General features: G+C 35.5%; 2 protein-coding genes across 2 annotated transcripts; both read right to left on the bottom strand.

Moving 5' to 3' along the window:
• Positions 1–1645: 1645 nt before the first annotated feature.
• On the bottom strand, positions 1646–2596 carry LOC124225592 (putative olfactory receptor 8G3). The gene has a single exon (XM_046638255.1). It carries the CDS (start codon positions 2582–2584, stop codon positions 1646–1648), a length of 939 nt encoding a protein of 312 aa, XP_046494211.1. The 5' UTR covers positions 2585–2596.
• A 5668-nt stretch (positions 2597–8264) lies between these two features.
• On the bottom strand, positions 8265–10875 carry LOC124225146 (olfactory receptor 8G1-like). Its single transcript, XM_046637610.1, has 2 exons — positions 9954–10875; positions 8265–8272 (listed from the first exon to the last, which is right to left on the bottom strand). Exons 1-2 carry the CDS (start codon positions 10873–10875, stop codon positions 8265–8267), a joined length of 930 nt encoding a protein of 309 aa, XP_046493566.1.
• Between the last annotated feature and the right edge of the window lie 14815 nt (positions 10876–25690).

The raw sequence follows: 25690 nt of genomic DNA, 5'->3' as shown, positions 1-25690 counted from the left end.
TGCAAATAAAGACTTATTTCTTTATTTTCAAAATGGGTGTCTTTTATTTCTTTTTTTGACCTTTTGCTCTGGCCAAATCTCCAGCACAATATTGAAGAGAAATGATGAAAGCAAACATCTTTGCTTTGTTTTTGATATTGGATGGAAAATATGTTAATCAAGAGATAGGAATCACACAATGATTTGAACATTGAGAGTAATAATAAAAATATTTTAATGGGGATTAGACTAACAGGAATTTAGATCTTGAGAGCATAGGAGAATTCTAAAGAATATAGGAATAGTAGACTTAAGGAGCAGTACTCTATTTAGGGTGCTATAGAACACTCCAGGAAGAGTCCTTCCTCTGCCGGGGCTGAATCTAGCGCAAACTCATGTCCTTCTTGGGCTGGGGTGGCTCCGGGCTGGCTGCATGAGATAAAGACTGAAAATCTGGCTTGCTAGATTGTCAGCCATGTGGGACCCCCAGGGTACATGCATGTGCCCCAAGCTGAGGAGAAGGTGTGGAAATCAGTGATCTGGGTTAGATTTCAGGTTTTTTCTGAGACTCCTGGCAATGCCACACTGCCTCAGTTAAGTGCTGGAGAAAGTGTATGGTGTCCAAATGCTGGAGGGAAGTTCCACACTGCTTGTACTAGATAAAACATGAGAGAGCAAACAATGGAAAAAAAATGTGCTCTGTACATTTTTGTTAAGAGAGCCAAACCAAAAACCAGGAAGAGAAGTCCTCTTCCTCCCCAAATGCCCACTATTGACAGGACTTAACACCTTACCAGAGGACAAAGAAGAAATAGTTCACAATGTTCAGCTTCATTATCACAGAGGCAGCAAAAAGGTGAAGTTAGAACCGAGATCATAAATGCAAAACTGACCGATGAAATATTCAGTGTTTCACCATTAAGTATGTCACAGATCTTAGTTGATGCCCTTTTACAGGTTAAGAAACATTCATCTATTCCTGATTTTATGAGTTTTTATTAGAAATATTTATTGGGTTTTGTAATATTCTTTCTCTGTGTCTATTTGAATGATCATAAGGATATTTATTTTTTAGCCTGTATGTATGGTGAATTACCTTTACTGATTTTTTCTTTTGCTTGAGGAAGATTGTCCCTAAGCTATCATCAGTGCCAATCTTCCTCTATTTTGTATGTAGGACATTGCCACAGCATGGCTTGATAAGTGGTGTGTAGGTCCGTGATTGGGATCTGAAACCATGAATTGTGGTCTACCAATGCGGAGTCTGTCAACTGAACCACTATGCCACCATGCCAGCCCCATGACTGATTTTTTGAATGTTAAACCAATCTTTCATTTCTAGTATAAATCCTATTTTATAATGATGTAGTGTTGTCCCCCCTTATTCATGGGGGATATGTTCTAAGACCCCCAGCGGATGCCTGAAACTGCAGATAGTACTAAACCCTACATACACTATGTTTTTTTCTGTACAATATAGCATGGATACACTGGACAAAGGGTTGATTCATGTCCTGGTGGGACAGAGCAAGATGGCCTGGAGGTGAATTTTGGAGATATGTTATATGAGGAAGTGTCACTTAATTTCCAAAAATTTGAATAATAAACCCAACCCATTACATATGTCAGCAAACCAAAAGCCTGTTTCTCGTATGACATCATGATTCTATTCATGAAAATTTTTACTGTCCAGAATTTTTTTCAGGGCAAATTTGACATCTTTATTCCGCAGACTGTAGATCAGGGGATTCAGCATGGGCACAATGATAGAATAAAACACAGAGGACACTTTCCCTTGGTCCATAGAACTCACAGATGGTGGCTGCAGGTACATGAATGCTGCAGATCCAAAGAAAACAGCAACAGCTGAGATGTGGGAACTGCATGTGCTGAAAGCTTTGGACCTGCCCCCAGTAGAGTGGATTTGGAGGATGCTGGAGAGGATGAAAATGTAGGAGGCAAGGATAGTTAAGGCAGGAGTCAGAATGTTAAATGCACTCAAGACTAGAACCAATAATTCATTGATATAGATGCTGGAACAGGAAAGTTCCAAGAGTGGAAAGAGATCACAGAAATAATGGTTAATTACATTGGTCTTGCAGAAAAAGAGTCTCAACATAAAGCCTGTATGGACTGTGGATCCAAGGATGCCCAAAATATAAACTCCCACTGTGAGCCAGAAGCAGATGTGATAAGACATGATGACGTTGTAAAGCAAGGGGTTACAGATGGCAACATAGCGGTCATATGCCATTGCAGCCAACATGTGACACTCTGCAATAGCAAAAATGATGAAGAAATAAAGCTGAGTCATGCATTCAGGGTAGGAAATGATGTTCTTCTCTGTCACAAAGTTCACCAGCATTTTGGGAGTAATGACAGTGGAATGGCAGAGATCAATGAAGGACAAGCTGCTGAGGAAATAGTACATGGGGGTGTGCAGGTGAGAACTGAGTCCTATCAATGTGATCATGCCCAGGTTCCCCACCACTGTGACCACATAGATTCCTAGGAAGAGGAAGAAGAGTGGTAGTTGGAGTTCAGCATGATCTGTTAGCCCAGCGAGGATGAACTCAGTTACTATGGAATGATTTCCAGTGTTCATTATCCTCTCATAGGATTCTAAGTATAAAAAAGAGAAAATGAGTGTATTTGAGTGTGTGTGTGTGTGTGTGTGTGTGTATGTGTGTGTAAAAGGGAGAGTAACTCTGTAGAGATCATTACTTTATACCTCATCAGAGGAGACTCATAATGCAGGTATCTCTGGAGTCTCTTCCACTTCTCTAGGTCTATCATCCCAATTAACCAGGGAAAGAATCACAAATTCAAGAAACTTTTAATTAAGATATTTCTAATTTTTAAGAGAAAACACAAGTTTTTGGATTTTTGAGTCAGTTAGTAGGAAGCTTACTACTGTTATTTTTAAAGACTCTTTTTCTCTTCTTATATTCTATATGTATATGTTCATAACCTGCATGTCAAATGAGACAATGATTAAATTTTCATTTGTCTCAGAAGAAAGGAATAGCAAATGCTTTCTACCGTTAGTAAACAGAGGATTCAAAAGTCTGTGAAAAAATTATTTTGGTCTGAATTATTTTACTTACTAGAATTCCAGCTTAAAATTCCTGAATGACTAGGGTAACTATCAGCATGATTTCACCTGAAATTCTGCTCTTCGTATGTCCTGGCTTCCACCATCCCCCTACTACTTCACAAGACGAGAATGGAACATACTTATATTTCAGCAATTTCTTCAAGAGTAAAGTATCGTCTTCCTTTGTTTCTAATTTGAATCATCCCAGGGAAGTAATACAATGGCTTTGTAAATTGTGTATTCCACCACCATGCCCAGACAAGCAGTAGACTATGAATGGTTTATGTTAACTGGACTTCATGGTTATACTGGTGGAGGTCAGAAAACTACTTTTATTCCCAAAATATGAGAAAAGCTTTGGAATAAAAATGCTAGGTGTCTTCTTATCATGTATTTGCATGCACTTTCTATAGCATTTAAAGATGATAGAGATATGGATTAGCACAGCACATGCAAAATACAATTAGAAATTTTCATTTAAATTCAGTATTAGTCAACAGTTATCTATTTTTAAAAAAGACATATATATATATATTTTGCTTAGAACTGCAAAGAAAATGAGTGAATTCTAGAAAATGGAAATTCATATTCTTCCTTAAAACTCAAGCAATAGTTGGCTTAGTCTTTTTATCTTGGCGGGGGAGGCCAGTGCGGTGGCGCAGCAGTTAAGTGCGCACATTCTGCTTCTTGGTGGCCAGGGGTTCAAAGGTTTGGATCCCGGGTGCTGACATGGCACTGCTTGGCACACCATGCTGTGGTAGGCATCCCACATATAAAGTAAAGGAAGATGGGCACTGATGTTAGCTCAGGGCCAGTTTTCTTCAGCAAAAGGAGGAGGACTGGCAGCAGTTAGCCCAGGGCTAATCTTCCTCAGAAAAAAAAAAACTTGGGTTACAATACATTATGTGAAGTAGAAAACCTAGAAAATTCATAAAAATTATCTAAAAGTATTATCTTTTGAAGAAACGCTGAAATAACTGAGGATATTTAGCTAGCAAAGCAAAAATGTATGTGGGGCATGATAGTTATTACCAAATGTCAAACATTACTATTTCTGTCTCACATAAAATTAAATTAAATGATGCCCGAAAGGTGCTGACCAGTTCCTGACTCTTGGTAAGAACTTAATAAATTCCAATGTTGTTTTAATTGTAATCTGTTCAGTTTCTCTCTGTTATATCTTTCACATACCCAACATTTTCATTCTCATAATGGCAAGCAGAGTTTTAAATTTGTTTCTTCAGTATATCTTTTTGTTTTTCCTTTCCATTAATACACACAATAATACAGACATTTAGAATTTTTTACTAAAATGTTAACCTCTTAAAACTGTCAATATCTTCCATGGTATCCAAATAAAGTACAAACCAATTTCTTGGACTTTCAAATCTTTATGCTATCAAGAAAAAGTTTTCTTTTTTATGTCCCAACAAGTATCGACTGATTTAGCTGTTCCACAAAAGAGTATTTGGTAGACTCAGTTTTGCCTCATTGTGTTCTCTTGGTTTTTCTCTTCTTCTATTCCCTCTGTATTATGAAGTCTATTTGATAGTTGAGATCCTTTAGTTCTAACATCTGCTGCCAATCCTCCTCTTTTTGCTGAGGAAGACTGGCCCTGAGCTAACATCCGTGCCCAGCTTCCTCTAGTTTATATGTAGGATACTTGCCACAGCATGGCTTGCCAAGCAGTGCCATGTCCACACCCGGGATCCCAACCTGGGGAACTCCGGGCCGTCGAAGCAGAACATGTGAACTTAACTGCCACACCACCAGGCCGGCCCCTAGTTAAAGACTTTAATAGTGAAAGCCCCAGTTAACAAGATCATTTTTTATATGCCCATGAAAACTTTCCTTATATTTACACTGAGCACTTAATTCTGTATTAATGATTATGAATTATTTACTGTTTTTCCTTCTCTAATAGACTGTAAACTCAATACAGTCTTTGTCACAGTGAGCCTCGATAGTGAGCCTTGCATATAGTGAGCCTCAATAAATATGTGTTTAATAAAATCATTGAAGGAGAGTTAGAGATAAGTTAACATGGATTCGTATAAGTGAACAAAGCCCTCAGTCTGCCTGAGTTGAAATGAGTGAACAAAAAATGTTTGCTATATTTTTATACTGAAAGGGACAGGGAGATAATAAAGGAACCTGTTTTCATCAAAGAATGTGAACTTAGAATGAGGACAGGTGAATATTGTTAAATAGCTATGTGCATCTCTATGTGCACTGGGAGGTAGCTAGAACAGAAGACAAAGATTTTGGTAGTCAGGGACTGAGATTCAAACATACCCCTCCTTCTTCCCAGAGAGCTCAACACTGTGTTCTTTCTTGTCCATTGCTGTGGAGGGAAGAATGACCTGATGATGCTGGTGGATAGTTCTGAGTACTAACTTTCCAGTACTCCTTCACACTAAGGAGGTCATGGACTAAAAGTCTCCTTTGGCAATTATTTTGAGTCACTGGTCTTGATCTCTGATGAAGCCAGTGCCCAAAGCCATCTGGTCCTCTGCAAAGGTTTGTTGATATGATATGATGATTTTATCCTCTAGGTATAGATACTACAAATCTGACTAGGAACAAACAGTGATAATGACTTCCCACAAGAATCAACTCTTGGGAAAAGAAACGATTAGAATTTCCCTTTATCCCCATTGGTTCTCAAGTGTTTAACAGTGTCACATGGGTGTGATTTATTGTTCTTGTTAGACTATGGATTGAAAACGAGGATGTGTGAGAGAGTGCTAGAGCTCCAATGAATTTGATGCCAAGCCATTGAAAAATGCAAAATTTTAGGAAATTTTTAAGACCTACACTAAGAAGATTTTCTAAAGTTGTTTCTTACAGGAGAAAGTAGAAAATCAGGGAAAGTAAACATCGTGTGTAAGATTCAAAACTATTCGTTTTTATTGATTTGTACTGACTGTATTTAGGAATCATGATGTACTCATATTACAGTGATGCTTGGAATATTTTAACTTGTGACTTGAATGAAGGAATCTGCTAGATATTACCATAAACCCATAAGGCATTCCTAAAAAGCCTAACAAGGAGAAACGATGATTTTATTTTCCTCTAAAATTAAAAAAGTAACGATGAGGAACAAGCGAATATATGTGTTGTAGAGATTATTTTAGTTCCATATAAATCCTAAATTATTTTTTGGAAGTTAAAATTGTATTTCACGTCTTTATCCAAAATATTCAGTAAATGTTATATAATTTTTGGCAATAGTTACATTAAATTTTCTTAGTCAAATTTATTTTGAAATGCTTTAAATTATTGTTTTATATGGGGCTTTAATCATTTTTGTAAAGGAATTTTTTCAAATTGCTGTGAAAGGGGTAAAAACTAAAGAGAATAATTCATATGTCCTAAGGAAAATGTTGCTCATCAGTACTTATCAAACCTTACAACAAGAAATACGGTACAAAGGAAGACACAATTTTTATTCTTAAGTATTTTTGACAATTTTGATGGAGATAATATCCACAAGCATGCATTAATAGTAAACAATATGACAAAAAACATCATTATTTTAGTATGCATGCTGAACCAGAAATGTGCCTGATAATAGCCTGGTGTAGTAAAAAATGCATGGAGAATTAAAATTTGTGTTTGTCATTGAAAAGTGTGTAAAATTTGGAAAAGGAGAATGTAATCAGGAAGCCGCATCAAGGTGGAAAGCAGCATGAATGAAGACAAGGCCATGGGAATGAACCCAGCACTGTTGAGATACTATTGGAACTACCTCACCCAGCATGACATACAGCTTTCTAGACAATCCTAATAGTTATCAAAATATTGGTATATTTTATTTATGAATTGCTTTTATTTTAATCACATTTAACCTATTATTCTATTCAGATACAGTGTTAAATTCAAATGTTAAACTCTAGAGAAAACAGCATGGAGTTATCTATAACTAAATATAAATACTTGAAAGAGTAGGAGAACTGCTATTATTCCTAATTTTAACTCTCCTTTTCTTCTTCAATAATAAATGCCTTGGATCTTAGTTCAGCACACGGCTATATGGATAATCATAGTATTTATTAGTCCCTATTGCGGCTAGGTTTGGCCATATGGCTAAGTCCTCACCAAAGAGAAATAGGTGGAGGTGAGATCTGTCACTTCCAGGTAGTGTTTCTCAAGTTAAGGGACATTCCCTTCCACTTTCATATCTTTCTTTCTGATGATGGGGTGCTGGAGGTGAAGGATGGGTCTGGGTTCATTACTGAGACCAACAGATAGAAGCTACATGTTGTAGCCTGCAGAGCTACAATTTAAAAGATGTTTATGTTCCTGATGAGGCACTGTACCAGCCCTGAATCATCTTCTGATTTAAGGCACCATGGTGAGCTGTATATCTGTGTGTGTGTATGTGTGAGTGTGTGTGTGTGTGCATGTTTGTGTGTGTGATATGCAATCAAACCTAATTTTAACTAATGCAAAAGATAAAAAGTTATCTGTCTAAAGTTCAGTCCTGTGACATACTGATGATCCCTGAAAACATTAATTGTACATGAGGAATTGTTTTCTTTTATAAATTAATGCATGCTTGTATCAGATTTAAAAACAAACTATGTATGAGACCATTATGAAAGTTTATCATAGTGCCTAATGTTAGAACGTATTTACTCTATCATACTGCTTTCAATTATTAAAATATTTGATAATATATATCCTTCTGTAATTGTACCTAATAAATCATATATATTTGTTATTGTTTTTTCTTATTTCTAGTACGTCTCCTTCTCCATGGTCCTATATCTCTCTGTGTTGTTGTCGAGCTCCATCTCCACTTTGGAATCTATCTGATATCTATTCTACTATTTTAACAGCATGTCTTCCACCTGTTTTAAGACCACCAAACAGTACAGACATATTTCTTTTTCCTTCTTAATACTTTTAATACAAAAATGAATGCTTGGAAACACAAAAAATTCTCATATAAAGTCATTTTTATTAATCAGTCATCAATGTGAAAAAATTTGCTAGATGTTGGTTGTTTAATGTTTATAGTAATAAAATAAAAATTACAAACACATATGCTTTGTAAAACATATCCTAACAATAAAATGCATATTGGTATACAATACATGCATATACATAAAGTCACTCATAAACATATAGATATATACATATACATATGTATAGATACACACACACATATAGATATTTTTTATAGGAGTAAAAAATAGGATATGAAGATAAGGACGATTAGTACATAGAAAGCCAAGAGAGAAGTTTCTTCTAATTTTAAAAAAGAAATAAGCTTCTCTTACTCATTACAAGTTTTGATTTTATGAAGTAAGATAAAAGGTGACATCTCACTGAGGTGTTAATGGCATGTATTTGAAGGCAAGCTGATGATAAAGCAAGCACTGTTTTGGTCTGAGCGATGAGACAGATTGCTTTTAAAATGCACTTAAACCAGGTGTAAATGTCCATGCTGAGTTAAAGAATCATTAGCCCTGTGCCCTATCTCTGGGCTCAGCATAACAGAAATGAGCAGTCAGGAGCATGATGTTCTTTGGAGATGTCTATGCTTGTCTCTTTGATGCAAATTTTTGGGGAGGATTTGAAACTCTGAGCCATCCAGAAAAAACACAACATGACTTGTCATCTAGAAATAGCTCTAAAACAAAACAGAAATATCCAAGAATCTGAGGAGTTATTCTAAGGAGAGAGAGAAAACACATCCAGAGGCTGCTACCATTGGCAAGAGAAGACGTAGGAACTGAGAAACTGGCAGAATGCCACCAAGAGCTACTGAGACTTATTAATGGAGACAATTATTTGCCAAGAGAAATTTCAAGAGTTTTCTGTTTGCTGTTTTCAAGAGCACCAATGGAAACCTATTGGGAGAGGGGTGAACGTGGGAATCTATTGCTTAGACATCCCCTTCCTCCTCTCAAAAAATTTAATTTCTTTTTCCAGAATGGATAGAATTTTGAGGTAAGGAGGATACTTATCATTAGTCAGAAAACAATTTTTCAGTTTTAGCTTGCTATGTATATGGTTGTAATAGTAAAAGAATGTCGCTTCTAAATCTGAGATTATATGACGCAAGTGGCAAAAAAGAGATATCTTTTAGAGATAAGATAAAATGAATATAGGATTGTCTGGAAAGTGAAGGCGGTAGCATTATCACACAACTGTGGAGCCAGGAGTGTTTCATAAAGATATAAGCCAAATTACACATAATATATTCAATGATGTTTATTACTGTCAATCCCTTCCACTATAGTGTGACCTGCTATGATATAGGAATTATATCTTATCAACGTCATATGCCCCATATTCCCTAATACAATTCTGTGCACTTGAGAAGAATTAAAGATTAAATTTTGTAGGTTCCAAATGGTTAAAAATTATCTATTTTAGAGAACACACTTTTAGAAACATTCGTCAATACTCTTATTGGGCAGGGACACAAGTATTGAGACTATCAAAGGATACTGACCAGATGGATTTATTTCCTGAATTAATATAAATAAGTATTGCCTTAAAAAGTACCATATTTCGTGCATATAAAGTATAATCACTTACATGGAAGCCTTTGAAGACTTTTAAAAAATGTTTAGAGGTAATATGGAAGGCAGCTATGCACACTACTATAGCACCAACACTAGATGTAGTATAGATTATTATGGGTAGATGGACTCTGGGGCATTCGAGAAATGGTGCTGCTCTCCATGTGACTGATACTATGAATCCCCTGGCACTTTTATTCCAAATAATCACGTAGTCTCAATAATTTCATTACTTGTGGACATACACTGCTGTCTCTGGTCTGTTCCTTACCAAAACTTCTTGAGGAATTATAAATTTTTGCTAAGGCAAAATATCCTTTTTCATAGGTAAGTTCTTTTCTCAAGGATTTTATTTAGGGCGACTTTGACATCTTTATTCCTCAGGCTGTAGATCAAAGGGTTCAGCATGGGAATAATTATGGTGTAAAACACTGAAGACACTTTCGCTTGGTCCATAGAATTGACTGATGATGGTTTTAAGTACATGAATGCTACAGAGCCAAAGAAAACAGCAACAGCTGAGATATGGGAGCTGCATGTGCTAAAGGCTTTAGATCTTCCCTCAGTTGTGTGGATGTGGAGGATGCCGGCAATGAGGAAGACATATGAGCCAAAGATAGTGAGGGTTGGGGTAAGGATATTAAATGCACTGAAACACAAAACTACCACTTCATTGATATAAGTACTGGAGCAGGAGAGCTCCAGTAGTGGAAAAATATCACAGAAGTAATGGTTGATTACATCAGCCTTGCAGAAAAGCACTCTTAGCATGCAGCCTGTGTGAGCTGTGGCACCTGACAAGCCCATGATATACACCCCAACTACCATCCAGGAACAGACCTGATTAGACATGGTGACATTGTAAAGCAATGGGTTACAGATGGCTACATAGCGATCATATGCCATTACAGCCAACATATGACATTCTGATATAACAAAAACAAGAAAGAAATAGAGTTGAGTCATGCATGCAGGATAAGAGATAATATTCCTCTCTGTTACAAAGTTCATCAGCATTTTAGGGGTAATGACAGTGGAATGGCAGAGATCAATGAAGGACAAGCTGCTGAGGAAATAGTACATGGGGGTGTGCAGGTGAGAAGTGAGCCCTATCAGTGTGATCATGCCCAGGTTCCCCACCACTGTGACCACATAGATTCCTAGGAAGAGGAGCAGAAGGGGCAGCTGGAGTTCTGGCTGTTCTGTTAACCCAGCAAGGATGAACTCAGTCACTGTGGAATGATTTCCCTCTGTCATTTTCCTTTGGGAATTTTATGCAGGAAGAGAAGAAGAAAAATTATGGTAGGTATTTATTGTCTCACCACACAATGAAGTGTGAAGCAGAATTCAAGTCTTTTCAACCAGGTGATTCCAGTTTTCTGTTTGTCCCTGATCTATGTTAGCAGTCAAAGACCCTGAGATCTCAATAATATGAGACGTGTAAGTAAATATCAGATAGAACTATTCCTTTTTCATTCTATGCTATAAGAGTGGATCTTGGTACTGCTCAGTTCCTGAACGTCCAAATAACTTTTCTGTTAACTTTCATTGAGTGTTATAAGAACTTTCACTTGTTTGTATTCTTCTCATCCCTTCTTCAGAGCAAATACTACCATGCTTATTTTACATATTATGTAGCTGAGGCTTATAGCAGGTGGATATTTGCCCACAGTTAAGCATGTAATAACTGAATGATCAAGGATATAAGATAATACCTGTCTGTATCATCTTCCATCTCTTGTTTTATCTACTCATGTCTGCCCTCCTACCCTTGTCTCTTTGACATACCATAAACACCCTTCTCAGTAATCAATGTGATGGAAAAACTTAATGTAAGGTACTGACAATAGTGTATCAACAACTGATCCGGAATGGACTCAGATGTAGTGAGTACCTTGACTAATGGCACCACTTGGAAAATACAGAAATAGTGGTTCTGGAAAGTAACTGCATGGTTAACAGTAAGTCTATTGTTCAATTTGAGCTGCACATCCAGGAAGGACATGAGTTTCCTAATAAAGAAGATTCAAAAGTGTGAAAAAATAAAGTCCAAATTCAATCATTTCAAAAACACTTATGGAGTACTCACCTTGTGTTAAGCACTTTGTATGACCTGATGTAATCCTTGACCCTTAGGGGTTATGTTCTGGGAGATTAGGGCTGCATAATGTCAATCTTCCATGGTACTTAGACTATAGCAACATTTGCATGTTGTCTTGGTGTTATTGCATTTGCCTTCAAACCAGAGCTTTTAATAGCACTCCCTCAGAGTCATGAGGAACCAAAGCAGAAAGAATATGTCTATCTCTGGGACATGAGTTTAGAAGAAAGCTGATGATTTCGAGCATAGCACAATGTGATGACTGTTCTATCTTCAAAAGAAAGAGATCCAAGAGTTACCATCAGAGATCATCGGTGTATCAAAAAGCAAGGGTGTGAATATTTGGATAAGAATGAAAGATCAGGAGATATTCTTATTTGTTCAATGTGTATCATGTGCTGTCCAGGCACTTTTATCAATGGTGTCTTATTTTTCCCCCCCAGCAACATTATGAGTCGATTATTCCCATTTTATAGATGAGGAAACTAAAATTCAGACACTTAAGCAATTTCTTAGTGGTGACTCTGTGGCTTTTCAATATAGATTGACAATGGTTTTCTAATAGTACCGGTAGAAAATTTAACACAGCCATGAGAAATAAAAATGGTAATAAAGGACTTGAGCTAATACTGATATCTTCTGGAAATACCATTCTTCTAAAACCAAAGCATGTATAAAACACATGCTAGATTCAAAAAACATAATAACTGGAGAAAAATTATAATAGTGATACTAATGTTTATTGAGTGATTCTAATTAGACCAGAGATTAGATAAGATACTACAGAGATGAATCTTATATTAGTTACTTATCCATGCATGGACTGCTCAATGAACAGTGTATGAATAAAGGGACACAACTGGATTCACTGCATGAAACAAATAAAACAAAATGTCTTTGTCTTTCCCAAATTATCAATTTCATGTAAACTTTTATTGAGCACAAAGTCAACTGAACCACTAAAAGGTCTATCTCTGGTATGTTTGCTTACACTGTGCAAGTCATGGCTGGAAATAGGTAAATATAACGCCAAAATTTAATCTTATGTTTAGTACTTTGTCTCTCAGTTCCAAGAATTTTCTAGTATAATACTAATGATTGTTTCTATAGTATAATAATCTCAATCTTTGGAATTTACAGTTTTCACATATTTACTACTTTGTTAATTATTGCTTAATTTAGTTATGTGAAAAGTGTAAGTATATTTTTATTTTTTTTATTTTCTTAAAATAAGAAATGGTTTTCTGCCACTCTTGTTGACATTTGCATCTACAGACATAGACTTCATTCATGGTTGTGAAGATGTCTTTCCGAGAGTGAAGGCCTATTAGTCTTCAGATAGCAGGACATTGCAAAAGTGTGATTTTTAAAAGTTATTTACCTGGAGGTTAGTGACAGCACCATGTAAAACTGTTTTCCTTCTTCAGAAAAAAATTTAACTTAAAGGAAGTGAAATTTGCAATATTTAAAATGCTGTTAACTGACTGGATGTTTCTAAAAATCAGGATTTAAGTAATGTTAATATCCCCATTAAAATATCCTATAGATTGATGTGTTGTATTTTTAATTTTTATGAAGTTGTATCATTGCAGAGATTCTCTTTGATATGATGAAGGTATTGACATGATGAATCTATCGTTTTTCATGCTTCCTGAGTTGTCCTTAGATATCTCATACCTTGGAAGTTATGATAAATCTAACATTAAATAATAGGAGTTTAGATCTGACAACATCAATGTGTTATGGAGCTCAAGTCTCAAAACAAGTGTAGATTGAGTAATTGTCTGTCACATTTCCAAAATGTAGGTTTTAAATAGTTACGATAAAGTGAAATAGACAAACTTTCAAAACAAAATTAATTATTAAGTGCATTTTGCTTAAAAACTATATGCATAAGTACAATATAGCACAGGAACATTCAAAGAAATATTAATGATTATTTTTGTCATTTTAAATCTTATAGTAAAACTTTTTTGCCTTGTATATTTAATTTCTAGTATATAAAAACCATTTGGTGTTTTTTTAACAAAGAAACAACGCTTTAAATGACTTAAAAACACCTTTTTCATAAATTAATAAAATATCATTTTAGTTTTTTTTCAAAACATTTTAAAAATCTTATAACAGATTAGAATTACAAAGTTCTAAACTCAAGGATAAAATAAGCATAAAAATTAGGATAAATACCTGCCTTAGAAATCTGACTGGAACACATTTATGTTTTAAACAATGTACACACAAAGTACACAGTAGTTATATTAAATTATGAGTATAAATTAATGCCTTCCAAATTTCAAAATGATTTTTAGCTATGTTTAGTATAATAATGTAATTCATGTATCTCCAGTGCAGGTGATACCCTGGCACCATTTTCAAAGTACTCAAATAAAATGGGTCAAGTACCATCTCACACGTTAGAAGAATTTTGCTGCTATGCTTCCTTCCCACCTGGGCCGTCATTCTTGAAACTGTTTTGAGAAAAGGGTATTTGTCTTACATCCTCTCACACTGCTGCCTGCCCCTCTGCTGTCATCCAGCCCCATTTTCCTATAATATCTCCATGTTTTGGCCTTTCCCATCTTCACCACCCACTGATGACTGGAACTAGTAAAACTGCCGATACTTTTTTATTTCATTTTTAAAGCATCGTTAACACATGAGTGTTGGATATAACACGTTTTTACTAAAGATTTAGGTGTAATGAAGTGATTATACCACTGACAGAATACAACTTCAAATTGAGTGATAGAAAGTCATCCCACCACTGTATTAAATTTTATTTATTTTTTTGTTTTGATTTTCCCATTTTCATAGTGATAAAAAAATAACATAAAATTTCCCATCTTAACCATTTTTTAAGTGTACATTTCAGTAGTGTTAAATATGTTCACATTGTTGTGAAATAGATCTCTAGAACTTTTTTGTCATGAGAATCTGAAACTCTATATCCATTAAGAAATTCCGTTTTCTTCTTCTTCCTTCAGACCCTGGTAACTCCTATTCTACTTTATGTTTCTGTGAATTCGACTATTTTAGATACCCCATGTAAGTGCAATCATACAGTATTTGTCCTTTTGTGACTGGCTTATTTTACTTAATGTAATGTCCTTAAGATTTTTCAAATTTAAATGACTCAAAGGACCACCTTGATTTAAAAAAAAAAAAAATACGAGGTTATGATGCAGTTTGAAGAGCACATGCCCTGTCAAAAAGCATTCTATTTTATTTTTAAAAAATAAAATAACATCAACAGCAACCACAAAGAAATGCCACAGCTAACATCACACCTGGTGAAACATTGAATGTTATCCTCGAAGATGAGGAACATGATAAATGTCCATCACACCATTTCTATTCAACCTTATACTGGAAGTTTTATCTAGAGTGATCAAGCAAGACAATGAAATAAAAGCCATCTTCATTTTAAAGAAAAAAGTAAAACCATCTCTATTCACAGATTACATGATCTAACATATAGAAAATCCTGAAGAATCTACAAAAGACTTAGAACTAATTAACAAGCTCACAAGGTTGAAGACTACAACATCAAGATAGAATGCTCAATTGTATCTCCATCCACTTGCAATAAGTGATCCAGAAAAAAATCCATTTGCCATAGCATAAAATAGAATAAAATACATAAGATCAAATTAAACAAAGAAAAGCAAGACATGTACCTTGAAAATTACAAAACATTGCTGAAAGAAATTAAAGAAGACCCACATAGATGGAAAGACATCTGGTATTATGAATCAAAATATTCCATGTTGTTAAGATGACAATACTCACCAAACTGATCTTCAGATTCAACACAATCCCTAACAACATGCCACCTCTGCTTCTGCAGATGTTGAACAGCTGTCCCTAGACTTCATGTAAAAAGGTAAGGGATCCATAATAGCCAAAATATACTTGAAAGAGAATACCAAAGTTGGAGGACTGAGACTTCCTAATTTGAAAGCCTACTACAAAGCTACAGTAATTGAGACAGTTTGACACTGACATAAATATGGACTTGTAGATCAATGGAATGAGAATAAGAGTCCAGAAATAAATTCATACATCTGTGGTGAATTGATTTTGACAAAGATCCCAAGATAATTCAATGGGGAAAGAATAATCTTTTATGGTCCTTGAACAACTTGATAGCCACATATGAAAGAATGAAGTTAGACCCCTTCCTCACACTATATGCAAAAATAAATTCAAAATGGATCATAGACCTAAACCTAACAGCTAAAACTATAACACCCTTAAAAGAAAATATAAGAGAAAATATTTGTGCCCTTAGGTGATATTTTCTTAGATAAGATGCCAGAAGCATAAAGGACCATAGAAAACATAAACTGGATGCTATCAAAATTAATTTTGTGTTTCAAAGAATACCATCAAGAAGGTGAAAAGGCACCCTACAGATGGGAGAAAATATTTAAAAGTCATATATCAGAAAAGGAAGTTTTATCCAAGACATATAAAAAATTCTTACAATTCAACTATAAAAATACAACCCAATTTTAAAGTGGGCAGAGGATTTGAGGAGACATTTTCTCAAAGCTGTGTAAATGGCCTAGAACATGAAAAGAGGTTCAATGTCATTAGTCATTAGAGAATTGCAAATCAAAGCTATAATATGTCACCTCATACACATTAGGATGACTATAATCAAAAAGAAAGAAAATAACAAGTCTTGCCAAGGATCTGAAAAAATTGGAACCCTCATACAATGCAGGTGGGATTGCAAAATGATACTACCTCTTAGAAAATGTTTACCACTTCCTTAAAGTGTTAAACATAAAGTTACTATATGACTTAGCAGTTCAGCTCCTAAGCACTTACAAGAATTGAAAACAAATTTCCACAAAGAAACTTGTACATGAATGTTTAAAGCAGCAATATTATTCATAATAGTCAAAAGAGTAAAAGCCATCTGTATGTCCACCAAACGATGACTAGATTACAAAGGGTGATATAACCATATAATGGAATATTATTCTGCAATAAAAAGTAATGAAGTACTGAGACACACCACATTATGGATGAACCTGAAAACATTCTGCTACGTGAAAGAAATAGACACAAAAGGCACATATTGTATAATTCCATTTATACAAATTGTCCAGACAAGGTAAATTCATAAGTAGCTTAGTATCTTCCAGGGACTGGCAGCAGGGGGAATGGGAAGTGACTGTTAATGGGTACAGGGCTTTTTTTGGTGGGGAGGGAAGTGAAGAAAATGTTCTAAAATTAGGATGTGGTGATGGTTGTTCATCTCTGTGAATATACTAAAACAACTTTGATTTGTACACATTTCACGGGTAAAGTTTCTGGTATGTGAATGACATCTCAACAAAGCTGTTATAAAAAAGTAAAACAACAACAAAACAACAGTGATACCATAGTGACTATACAAAACATTACACCCAACTTGCTAACTTGCCATTGTCCTGTAAGCCTTCCCCATCTAGGTTGTACCTGGTGTACGCCTCTTTAGTTATGCCAAATATGCCCAATTAAGTCTTTCTTCAACCAATAAGATCTTTTCCTGCTCCCAATTTTGTGCTATATTCACTCAAAAATTATAACTGTCTTTTACAATTATATTTTCTCTCTAATGCATAAATAAAAATTATAGGCTTTAACTATGAATTGTTAATAAGTTATAGACATAAGGCAAACATATACTCTATTTAAAATATTTCTCCTATGTCTTCATCAGAGGAAAAAAATCAACAAATACAGAAAAATTAACCAAACATAGTAAAGAAGGCCTGAAATCACAGTACCAGAAAATACTCATCAGACTTAAGTGGAGTGCCCAGTAATTAGTGATTTGCTGCCTGACATCTGCTTTCCTCTTATCTTCAGATAACGGTAAGTTTGCTGTCTTCTGCAGAAACCAACATCCTGGCTCTGGGTCAATTCGATACTTCACAATGAAGAATTTAAGAATGTCTAATGTACAAAATTGTCATCTGATTGTCAAGCCAAAACTGTTGCCAGTTTGGTAAACTAAAAATGGTGATTTTCCAAGTTATCTTCTACAAAATTTGTTATTTCTTTTACTCTATTCCCTAATTTTACCTTATCTGATCTTAAAGGGGCTGAGTGTCTATATCTTTCCATATTTCTGACCCTTTATCATGGCCAATTGACTTTTTTTCCTGTACTCCTGGCCTCTCACAAGACTGACACACTAAATACCCATGCCCAACACAAAAGCTCCATTATCTTCTGTCCAATCTTTGTAATTCTGACTGCAGATTTTGGGCTCTTAATCATTACATGTGACCAGCTCCCTCTGAAGTCTGACTTCAACACGTGCTCTTAGTTTCTATTACTTCCTGGTCTGCCCTGGTAATACCACCTGTTTGTTTGAATGTCCATGACTGTTACATGTGGAGAATTCCCAGCATTGCATCAACAGCCTTTTCTTATCTCTTTCTGATCTGTCTTAAAGATGAATGAATCCAGAGAAAAACACCAAAGCAATTTAGGAAAGAAAAAACAAGTTTTGAGCTCTTATAAAAGAAATATTATGATTCATACCTGGTGTAAGATCATTAAGGTACACCTAGAATTATTCTTTCTTTAGTTTTACTAGATTAATAGTAAAAGAATGTTATAGTCCTAGTTTACCTTGATTTTAATAAAGAATTGTCTAAATTTCCTGTGACAATCTATGGACTTGATAAAGTTATGTATAGTAGGTAAAAATACAGAACAATATATCAAAATTATATCAATTCAAGGAACATCTAAGGATTAATCATAAAGTGAAAAATTTTGAGCTGTTATTCCAAGAACTATATAGTTAGTCTTATCTTGCAAAACACTCTATCAATAACCTGGATGATGCCACAGAAGAAATCATCACAAAATTCATAGAGAACATAAACACAGGAAAGAGTAATGAACACTTGTTTCATGACAATGATTCAAGAAAAAATTGTTAGTCTGCAGATCTGGACTTATATTAAATAGAAGAATTTAACAGTTCTAAGTGTAAAGTTTGTTGTGAGCACTCAGGATAGATGAATAAGACAAGCCCTGTTCTTCAGAAAGCTACAATCTAAAAGGAGTGGGGAGGTAGACTAGACAATGTGATAAATATGTGATTGCACAGGTCCTCCAGGAACATGCTGAATATGGTGCCATCCCAGAATAGGGGTCAATAGAGGCTTGCAAAAGAGACCTGAATCTGGAAGGATATGTAGAAATAAGCCAAGTGTCCAAAACATTCAAAATTTGGAAGCATGGGCCTAATAGCTCTTCATGTCCAAAAGATCTGGATCAAAAGAAAAACACCTAAAATTTCCAGTCAATTCATTAAAAAGAACATATTATCCAAAATGAGGGATTAGATTTATTGTATGTTACCTCAAAAGGAAGAGCTATGGCCAATGAGAGACCTGTTTAAACATTAAAAAATCTCTCTATTAAATGTGCCTGAAAATAATATGCATTGAATTATGAAAAAGATAATTTTCTGTCTTCAAATGTGTTACAGCAAGAAATGAGTAATCATTTTCAGATGGATTTAGAAAATTCCTGTAATGCTGAGAGGAAGCTAGACCGCTTTAACTTTCTGAGATTAGAAAATTCTAAAATAGATAAATTTAGATACTCACCCTTTACTTGGAAACCTTATGTGTACACTTTAGACCAAGTACTCTCTAAGGGAAACAGCTCTTGATGATGATGGTAGAAGCTGTTCAAAATAGAATATCCTAGGTTGTCTCTTACTTAGGGGGTCAAATGCAGATCTCAATTCCTGAATTGTTCACATAGATATTATGAATCAAAATCCATGATTTCCTATTGCAGCCTCCTCATAACGCTACCAGAGGCATTTGCCAAAGGGACATGTTTTTATCTAGGATTTCACTATAGAAGAGGTATCATGAAAACAATATAGATGGAAGCTCCCTCAAGATTTCCTTTTACCAGGGATGAGCTATGGGGGCTCAGGAGCAATTAAAATTTCCATTTTTCATCCCTTGTTGATATTCTCTTAGTTCCCTTGTGTATACTATTCTCTTTCAGTGTTCACACAGCAGACACTTATTAGGTTAAGGGCCAGCAATTCAAACCTGGCAGACATTGTTCTAGAAAGTCTTTATGACAACAACTTCTTATCTGAATATAGTTTCTGAAATATTTGAAGCCATGATTTCAATCTTTTTCTGTTTATTTAAGGTTTGGGGAAATAACTATATTTAATTATTAGTGGTGGTTGCTCTTTATAGTTTTCAAAATGCTTTATTTTTATGTGCATGCACCATTGCTGATAATAGCCAGGATTTATTGAACACATACTATGTGCTGCATGTAATTTTAATCTTGTTACATTTACTAACTTACCTAATTCTCACAATAGCTCAATGTGGAAGATAATATTAGGCTGAATCAGGTATCAATTTCATATGATTCAACCTAAAATTAATATAGTTAATATTTAAAAAATAAAAAAGATGAGACACAAAAGGTTAATTTTCTCAAGCTTACCAACACAGTAAATTGCAGTTTAGTTTGCTAATAAAATTATTACTTTTAATATAGTACATAATTTTAAAGAATTCAATAATTTATTCATTCAATAGACATGCAGTACACCATAGTATGTGTTAGGACATAAACTCAGAAAAGCAAACTGTATGTTTTTAAATATGTCTACTTTTGAACTTAATACATATGTAGTAAACAGTTATATAGTCTTACTTTGTGTCAAATAGCTTTTTAGGTACTCTTATGCTTTATTCTTATATATTTGTATATACTAGAATTATTTTCATTTTACAGATGAGGAAATGGAAGCAAAGAAAAGTTCATGAAGACGTTACAAATAATTACAGCAACCAAAAGCATAAATAAAAATATTTTCTGGCAAACTGAATCATGTGGTTACCCTACTTAGAAAAAACTGAAAGAGTGGCAAAATCATTCATTCACTCATTTGTTCATTTGAAAATATTTGTCTTCCTCCTATGCATAAAGCTTTATGCTGGGTCCTGGGGTTATAATGGTGAGCAAATTAAATAGAGAAGGATTACTGTCTAGTGCTATGCTATTCTCCCCAACATGGCAGCCACTATCCCTGTGTGGCCATTCACCTTCTCTATTATACTTACACATTTCAGATAATCAATAGCCACATGTAACTAATGGCTACTGTATTAGAGAAGGCAGAAATAGAGAATTACTATCATTTCCAAAAATCCTGTTGGATAGTGTTGGTGCAATGAAACAGGGAGAAATTGATTAAAAAAATTATCAAAGGTAAAATTGTAAAAGTGATAATTGCTAAGGAAGACAGGTCCATTGCCATTTGTGGTCTCAAGCATCTAAGCATTTTGCATGCTTACAGGCGACCCCTCAGGTAATAGTCCTGAACCCAGAAGGTCAGTTCCACGGTCATGTTATATCCATCTTGACTGTGAAGTGGAAGAGATGTGGAGAACTTCTGGTACCCTATACCACTAACCTAAAATGTCTTCTTCCACCAAATATTTTTCATGTATCATTTCATGTAATACTGCTGAAGCCCTTAACATTCTGGTCATTTCTGTGGGTCCTAACTTGACCATGTCAATTTGCCCTTATGTAAGGTGTTGCCCAGAAATTATCACAATGTAACATAAGTAGTTTGATTGCACCTCATATTTTATCTATAAATCGATGCCTTCAGGTTTTCTCTAACCTGAGAAGCCTTCAGTCATATACATCAATCATGGAATTTTCACTAGAACACTTTTCTATCTCTTGGGAGGACCTATAGTACTGGTTAAGAACATGAGCTTTGGAGTCACATGAACTGCAGTTCAAGTCCTTCCTCCACTCCCTACCACCGCATGGCACAAGGAAAGTGACCAAATCTATGTGAATGTCAGTTTCTTAATCTTCAAAGTGGTGCTTATTAGCATGGTACTTATATCACAAATGTATTGTAAGAATTGAATAACACAGTATCACAAGGATTGAATAACGCTAGAATATAAGTATACAGAAAATATTAGTTATTATTACAGCCACATTAAGCATTCTAAAATTCACCAACCCCTACCTTTTTCTTCAAAGATTCTGATAAGTCCAAATCACTAGCCCTTTTTAATCCATTCCTGTCTGAACTATATAAAGATGCTATATCAGTGTATAACAACATGCTTATTAATTATCTCCTAGATGACATCTCATTACTTTCTATGTTGAACTAACCAACATCAAGTATCAAAACTTGCATGCTGACTTAGAGTTTGAGTTATGACATATAAAAAACCTGAAAGTTGTCGTTCCTGACTGAACAAGATAAAAGTAGACAAATTGAAAATTAATGACTTTTCTTGGACCCATCAGAGAGCAGAGGTTGCAGTGTAAACTGCCACCCTGAAATCAAGAGAGACAGGTGCATCTAGAGAGACATAGCCCTTACGATTCGCTTAGCTGTAGCAGAAGTCACTGAACTCCAAAGTGGTAGGAACACTCAAATCATTATTTTGACAAACTGCTGGAGGCTGAGTACAGACTGGCATGACTGTGAGAAATTCTTGTGTCTTTTGTCATAAGGGGACCCCACACTTATAGGCTTTCCCTCTAGGAATCCTCTGGGTTGTCATGATGATGACATGAAACAGATCCCGTGTTGGCCCTCGCAGGAGCATGAAAAAAGTAGCCATCTTGGAACCCATCTAGACGCTACTCCCTAACAAAGACCTGACCTCCAGGGGAAAGGAATTTGACAGATGGCAATTCTGAAATCTTTTCCCCAGTTCGGGAAAGGAATTCTGCCCAAGTTCTGGTCTTCGGTCTCATCTTATGGGAAAAAAAAAAATAGCCAACATGGGAAAGTTCTTTAAAAATAGATTGAGAATGATACAGCTAGGGAAGGGCATAGGAGACAAAGGGAAAGAAAGCTGTAACCAGTGGTGGAAGGATAGAAATAGTTTTGAATGTCACATCCCTGTGAGACAGGCCCACTAAAAGACTGAGGCTCAATCAGAAGATTATAGGACACTCCCTCATGTCACACCCTACCACTCTACCAACAACTCTGCTGTATGATAACAGCCGGTTACAGGTGATAGAGCTTCAGCACACAGTTTATCTCTGGGGAGAAGTACAAAGAGGAGACCCAAAATCAAGAGAGTAGACAAAAACAAGGACAATAAAGACATTTGAAGTCTCTGATAACTAGAACTACAACAAACATTTAAAACACCTAGTTTCTAGCCAGATTAATATAAATCTTCAAACTTAAAGGCTTGGTAATTCACTATCTATTAAGAGATATAATATGCTCTGCTTTCAACAAAAGTCATAAGATGTGCCAAATGTCAGGGAAAAGGCATTCTGAAGAGACCAAGCAAGCACAAGAACCAAACTCAGATGTGCTAGGGATATTACCATTATTAGACAGGGAATTTCTAAAAATTAGAATTATTTAATCATCCCACCTGTTTTTTTTTGTTTTTAATCTGTTTAAGAAATGTCTGAAGCAAATTATTTCTTGAGGTCTCCTGATGCTAAGACCTGTGACTATGAATACATAGAAAACTATGATTTACTTTGAAGTCCATGTTATATTTGTGGCATTCTTCTAATTGGCTTTCACTGACAGGAGCTATAGAAAAAATGATCAGTAAAGGCAAGTTGGGATTGTTCTTATGGACTTCAACTGACACTTTGGTGGTTTCTGGGCATTCCATTTCTTAAAAGATATGAGTTGACATCCAGAGAGTGGGGCTGATCCATGATTTTCTGTCAACTCCTGGGTAGGTTTAAGAGTCTCACATGTGTGATATAATAAGCTGGATCCTTGGGGCAAGCCCTGTGGTGTAGTGGTTAAGTTCACCACTCCACTTTGGTGGTTGGGGGTTCTCAGGTTAGGATCCCTGGTGTGGACCTATGTACTGCTCATCAAGCCATGCTGTGGCAGGCAGGCATCCCACATATAAAGTATAGGAAGATGGGCATAGATGTTAGCTCAGGGTCAATCTTCCTCAGCAAAAAGAGGAGGATCGATAGTGGATGTTAAGTCAGAGCTAATTTCCTCACCAAAATAAAGAGAAAAAGCTGGATTCTTCACAAATAATAGATCATCAAGAAAAGGTAGATGTTCGGAATAGGAATTGCTTAGCCCACTGAATGCTATCCAAATCCTAGTGATCCAGCCTGAGCAGTGACATAGCAAAACCAATCACCTCATTGTTTATAACTCTGCAGAATGAGCCCAAGAAGGGGAAAAAACTAAAGTCCCAGTCTTCAGTATTCTTTATTTACTATATTATTCATTGTATGTTGCTGTGGACATACATAGAAAAATGAACTATATTACCTCCAAGCTTCGTTCTATTTTTTTCAAGCTTTAAGAAAATTGGAATCTGCAGAACAAGAGATTAAATTATACATGTAAAGACTACAACACACTGGTCTAGGTGATTAACAGAGAATATACATATCTTTCTTAGAAAGCTTGAAATGGTTATAGTTAATGATTTAGTTTTCATTTCTGCCTAGAAACAATGGACTGATGGCCTCTTCTTGTTTTTGTGCTTCTAAAGGTTTTTCTCACATTTTTATATTAGGAACTTTCCATCATCCCTGCTCTGTGGTCTTTGCCACAGCATGTCTCAGTTCTGTTATTTCCTTGGACTGAAAATGGACTCTACCTGAAACTCACAGTTTATCTGCAAGGCATGTGTTTCAAGGAGCTCATGTAGAGCTTTGCCTTGTGCTCTCTGGAGATGAGGAACTGCGAGATTAATTGCAAAGCTGTGTTGTTTCTGTTGAATGCTTAAAGGATGCTCAAAGAGTTAATCACTGAGGAAAAATAAATCTGGAGTTTTAATAGTCATAAACTCCACAGACTTTAATTCTCTCAGGATATGAGTTCAGTTCAGGAAAGAAGTATTTAAACTGAGTCTAATTATTCTCAGTGTCTATCATTATACAGCAATAGTGTCTTTATTTTGACTCTTTTTCTGTTCTTGAGAGCTAATTTAAACTCAGTTCCATTTGTAGCCATCTAATTTCTACATTTAGATCAAACGTCAGCATATCCATCCACCGTGGTATCAGATTCACTCTTTCTTGCTTTTGGACGCACTCACTGACTTCCTTGTTTAAGTTATGTATGCTGTTATGCCATGTGTGAAAGGGAGGTTTTTTCATTCTCTGTTATTCTCTGTGTTAGTTGGGTGGTTGCCCAGCTGGAGTAGCCAAGAGTTTGCATTTCAGGTTGACTTCAGGCCACAGGCTGATCTCTACCATCCTCTACACACTAAGTTATCATGTTCTGGAAAAGGCCTGTCTGTGAAAGAAAGATACTACTGATTTGACATAAATAGTATGAACTCCCAGGCTCTGACTTGGTTCTATTTCTCTCAAAAGGCTTTACATATGTAATGGTCTGTTCACCTACTTATTTTCACTCATTTGTATAGAACTTTGTTATTTATAAAAACAAATTCTCATGCATTATCTAATTTTAGCGAATCCCTGTGAAGGTTTCGTATGAATTGTGAGTCCTGTTTTAAGATGAAGAAAATAAAACTGAATATTTGTGGGGTTTTTTCCACAGTTGGGTTTGGAGTTACCTTTTGTGGAAGGTTTTTTTTCTTCCCCCAAAATTCATTTTTTTAAACAGATATTTAGGTTGCTTATCTCTTCGTGGGTAAATTTTGGTAATTTGTAATTTTTTTTCCATAAAAGCTATCACAAGTTAGGCTTGCCTTCTGTGTGCTGTGGTTTTAATGTCAGTTCAGTTTTGGGAGCATCTTTAGTAGATCTGTCTTGTATGTGGGCCACCTCAGGCAAGGCTGGGATGTGGGCAGTGTACCCCATCCTTCAGTTATCCAAACATCAGATACACTGTTTATGGTCAGATCCATGAATGTACAGCACAGGGATGAGCCCAAAGGGTTCATATACAAACTTTATCAGATTACTGTTTTTCAGTCCTCTACATTTAGAACTACA

The sequence above is a fragment of the Equus quagga genome, chromosome 14 (assembly GCF_021613505.1).
Source record: "Equus quagga isolate Etosha38 chromosome 14, UCLA_HA_Equagga_1.0, whole genome shotgun sequence".
In the NCBI taxonomy this organism is placed as follows: Eukaryota; Metazoa; Chordata; class Mammalia; order Perissodactyla; family Equidae; genus Equus; species Equus quagga.
The sequence above is the reverse complement of the archived record's forward strand: the minus strand, read 5'-3'. Positions and strand labels throughout refer to the sequence as shown.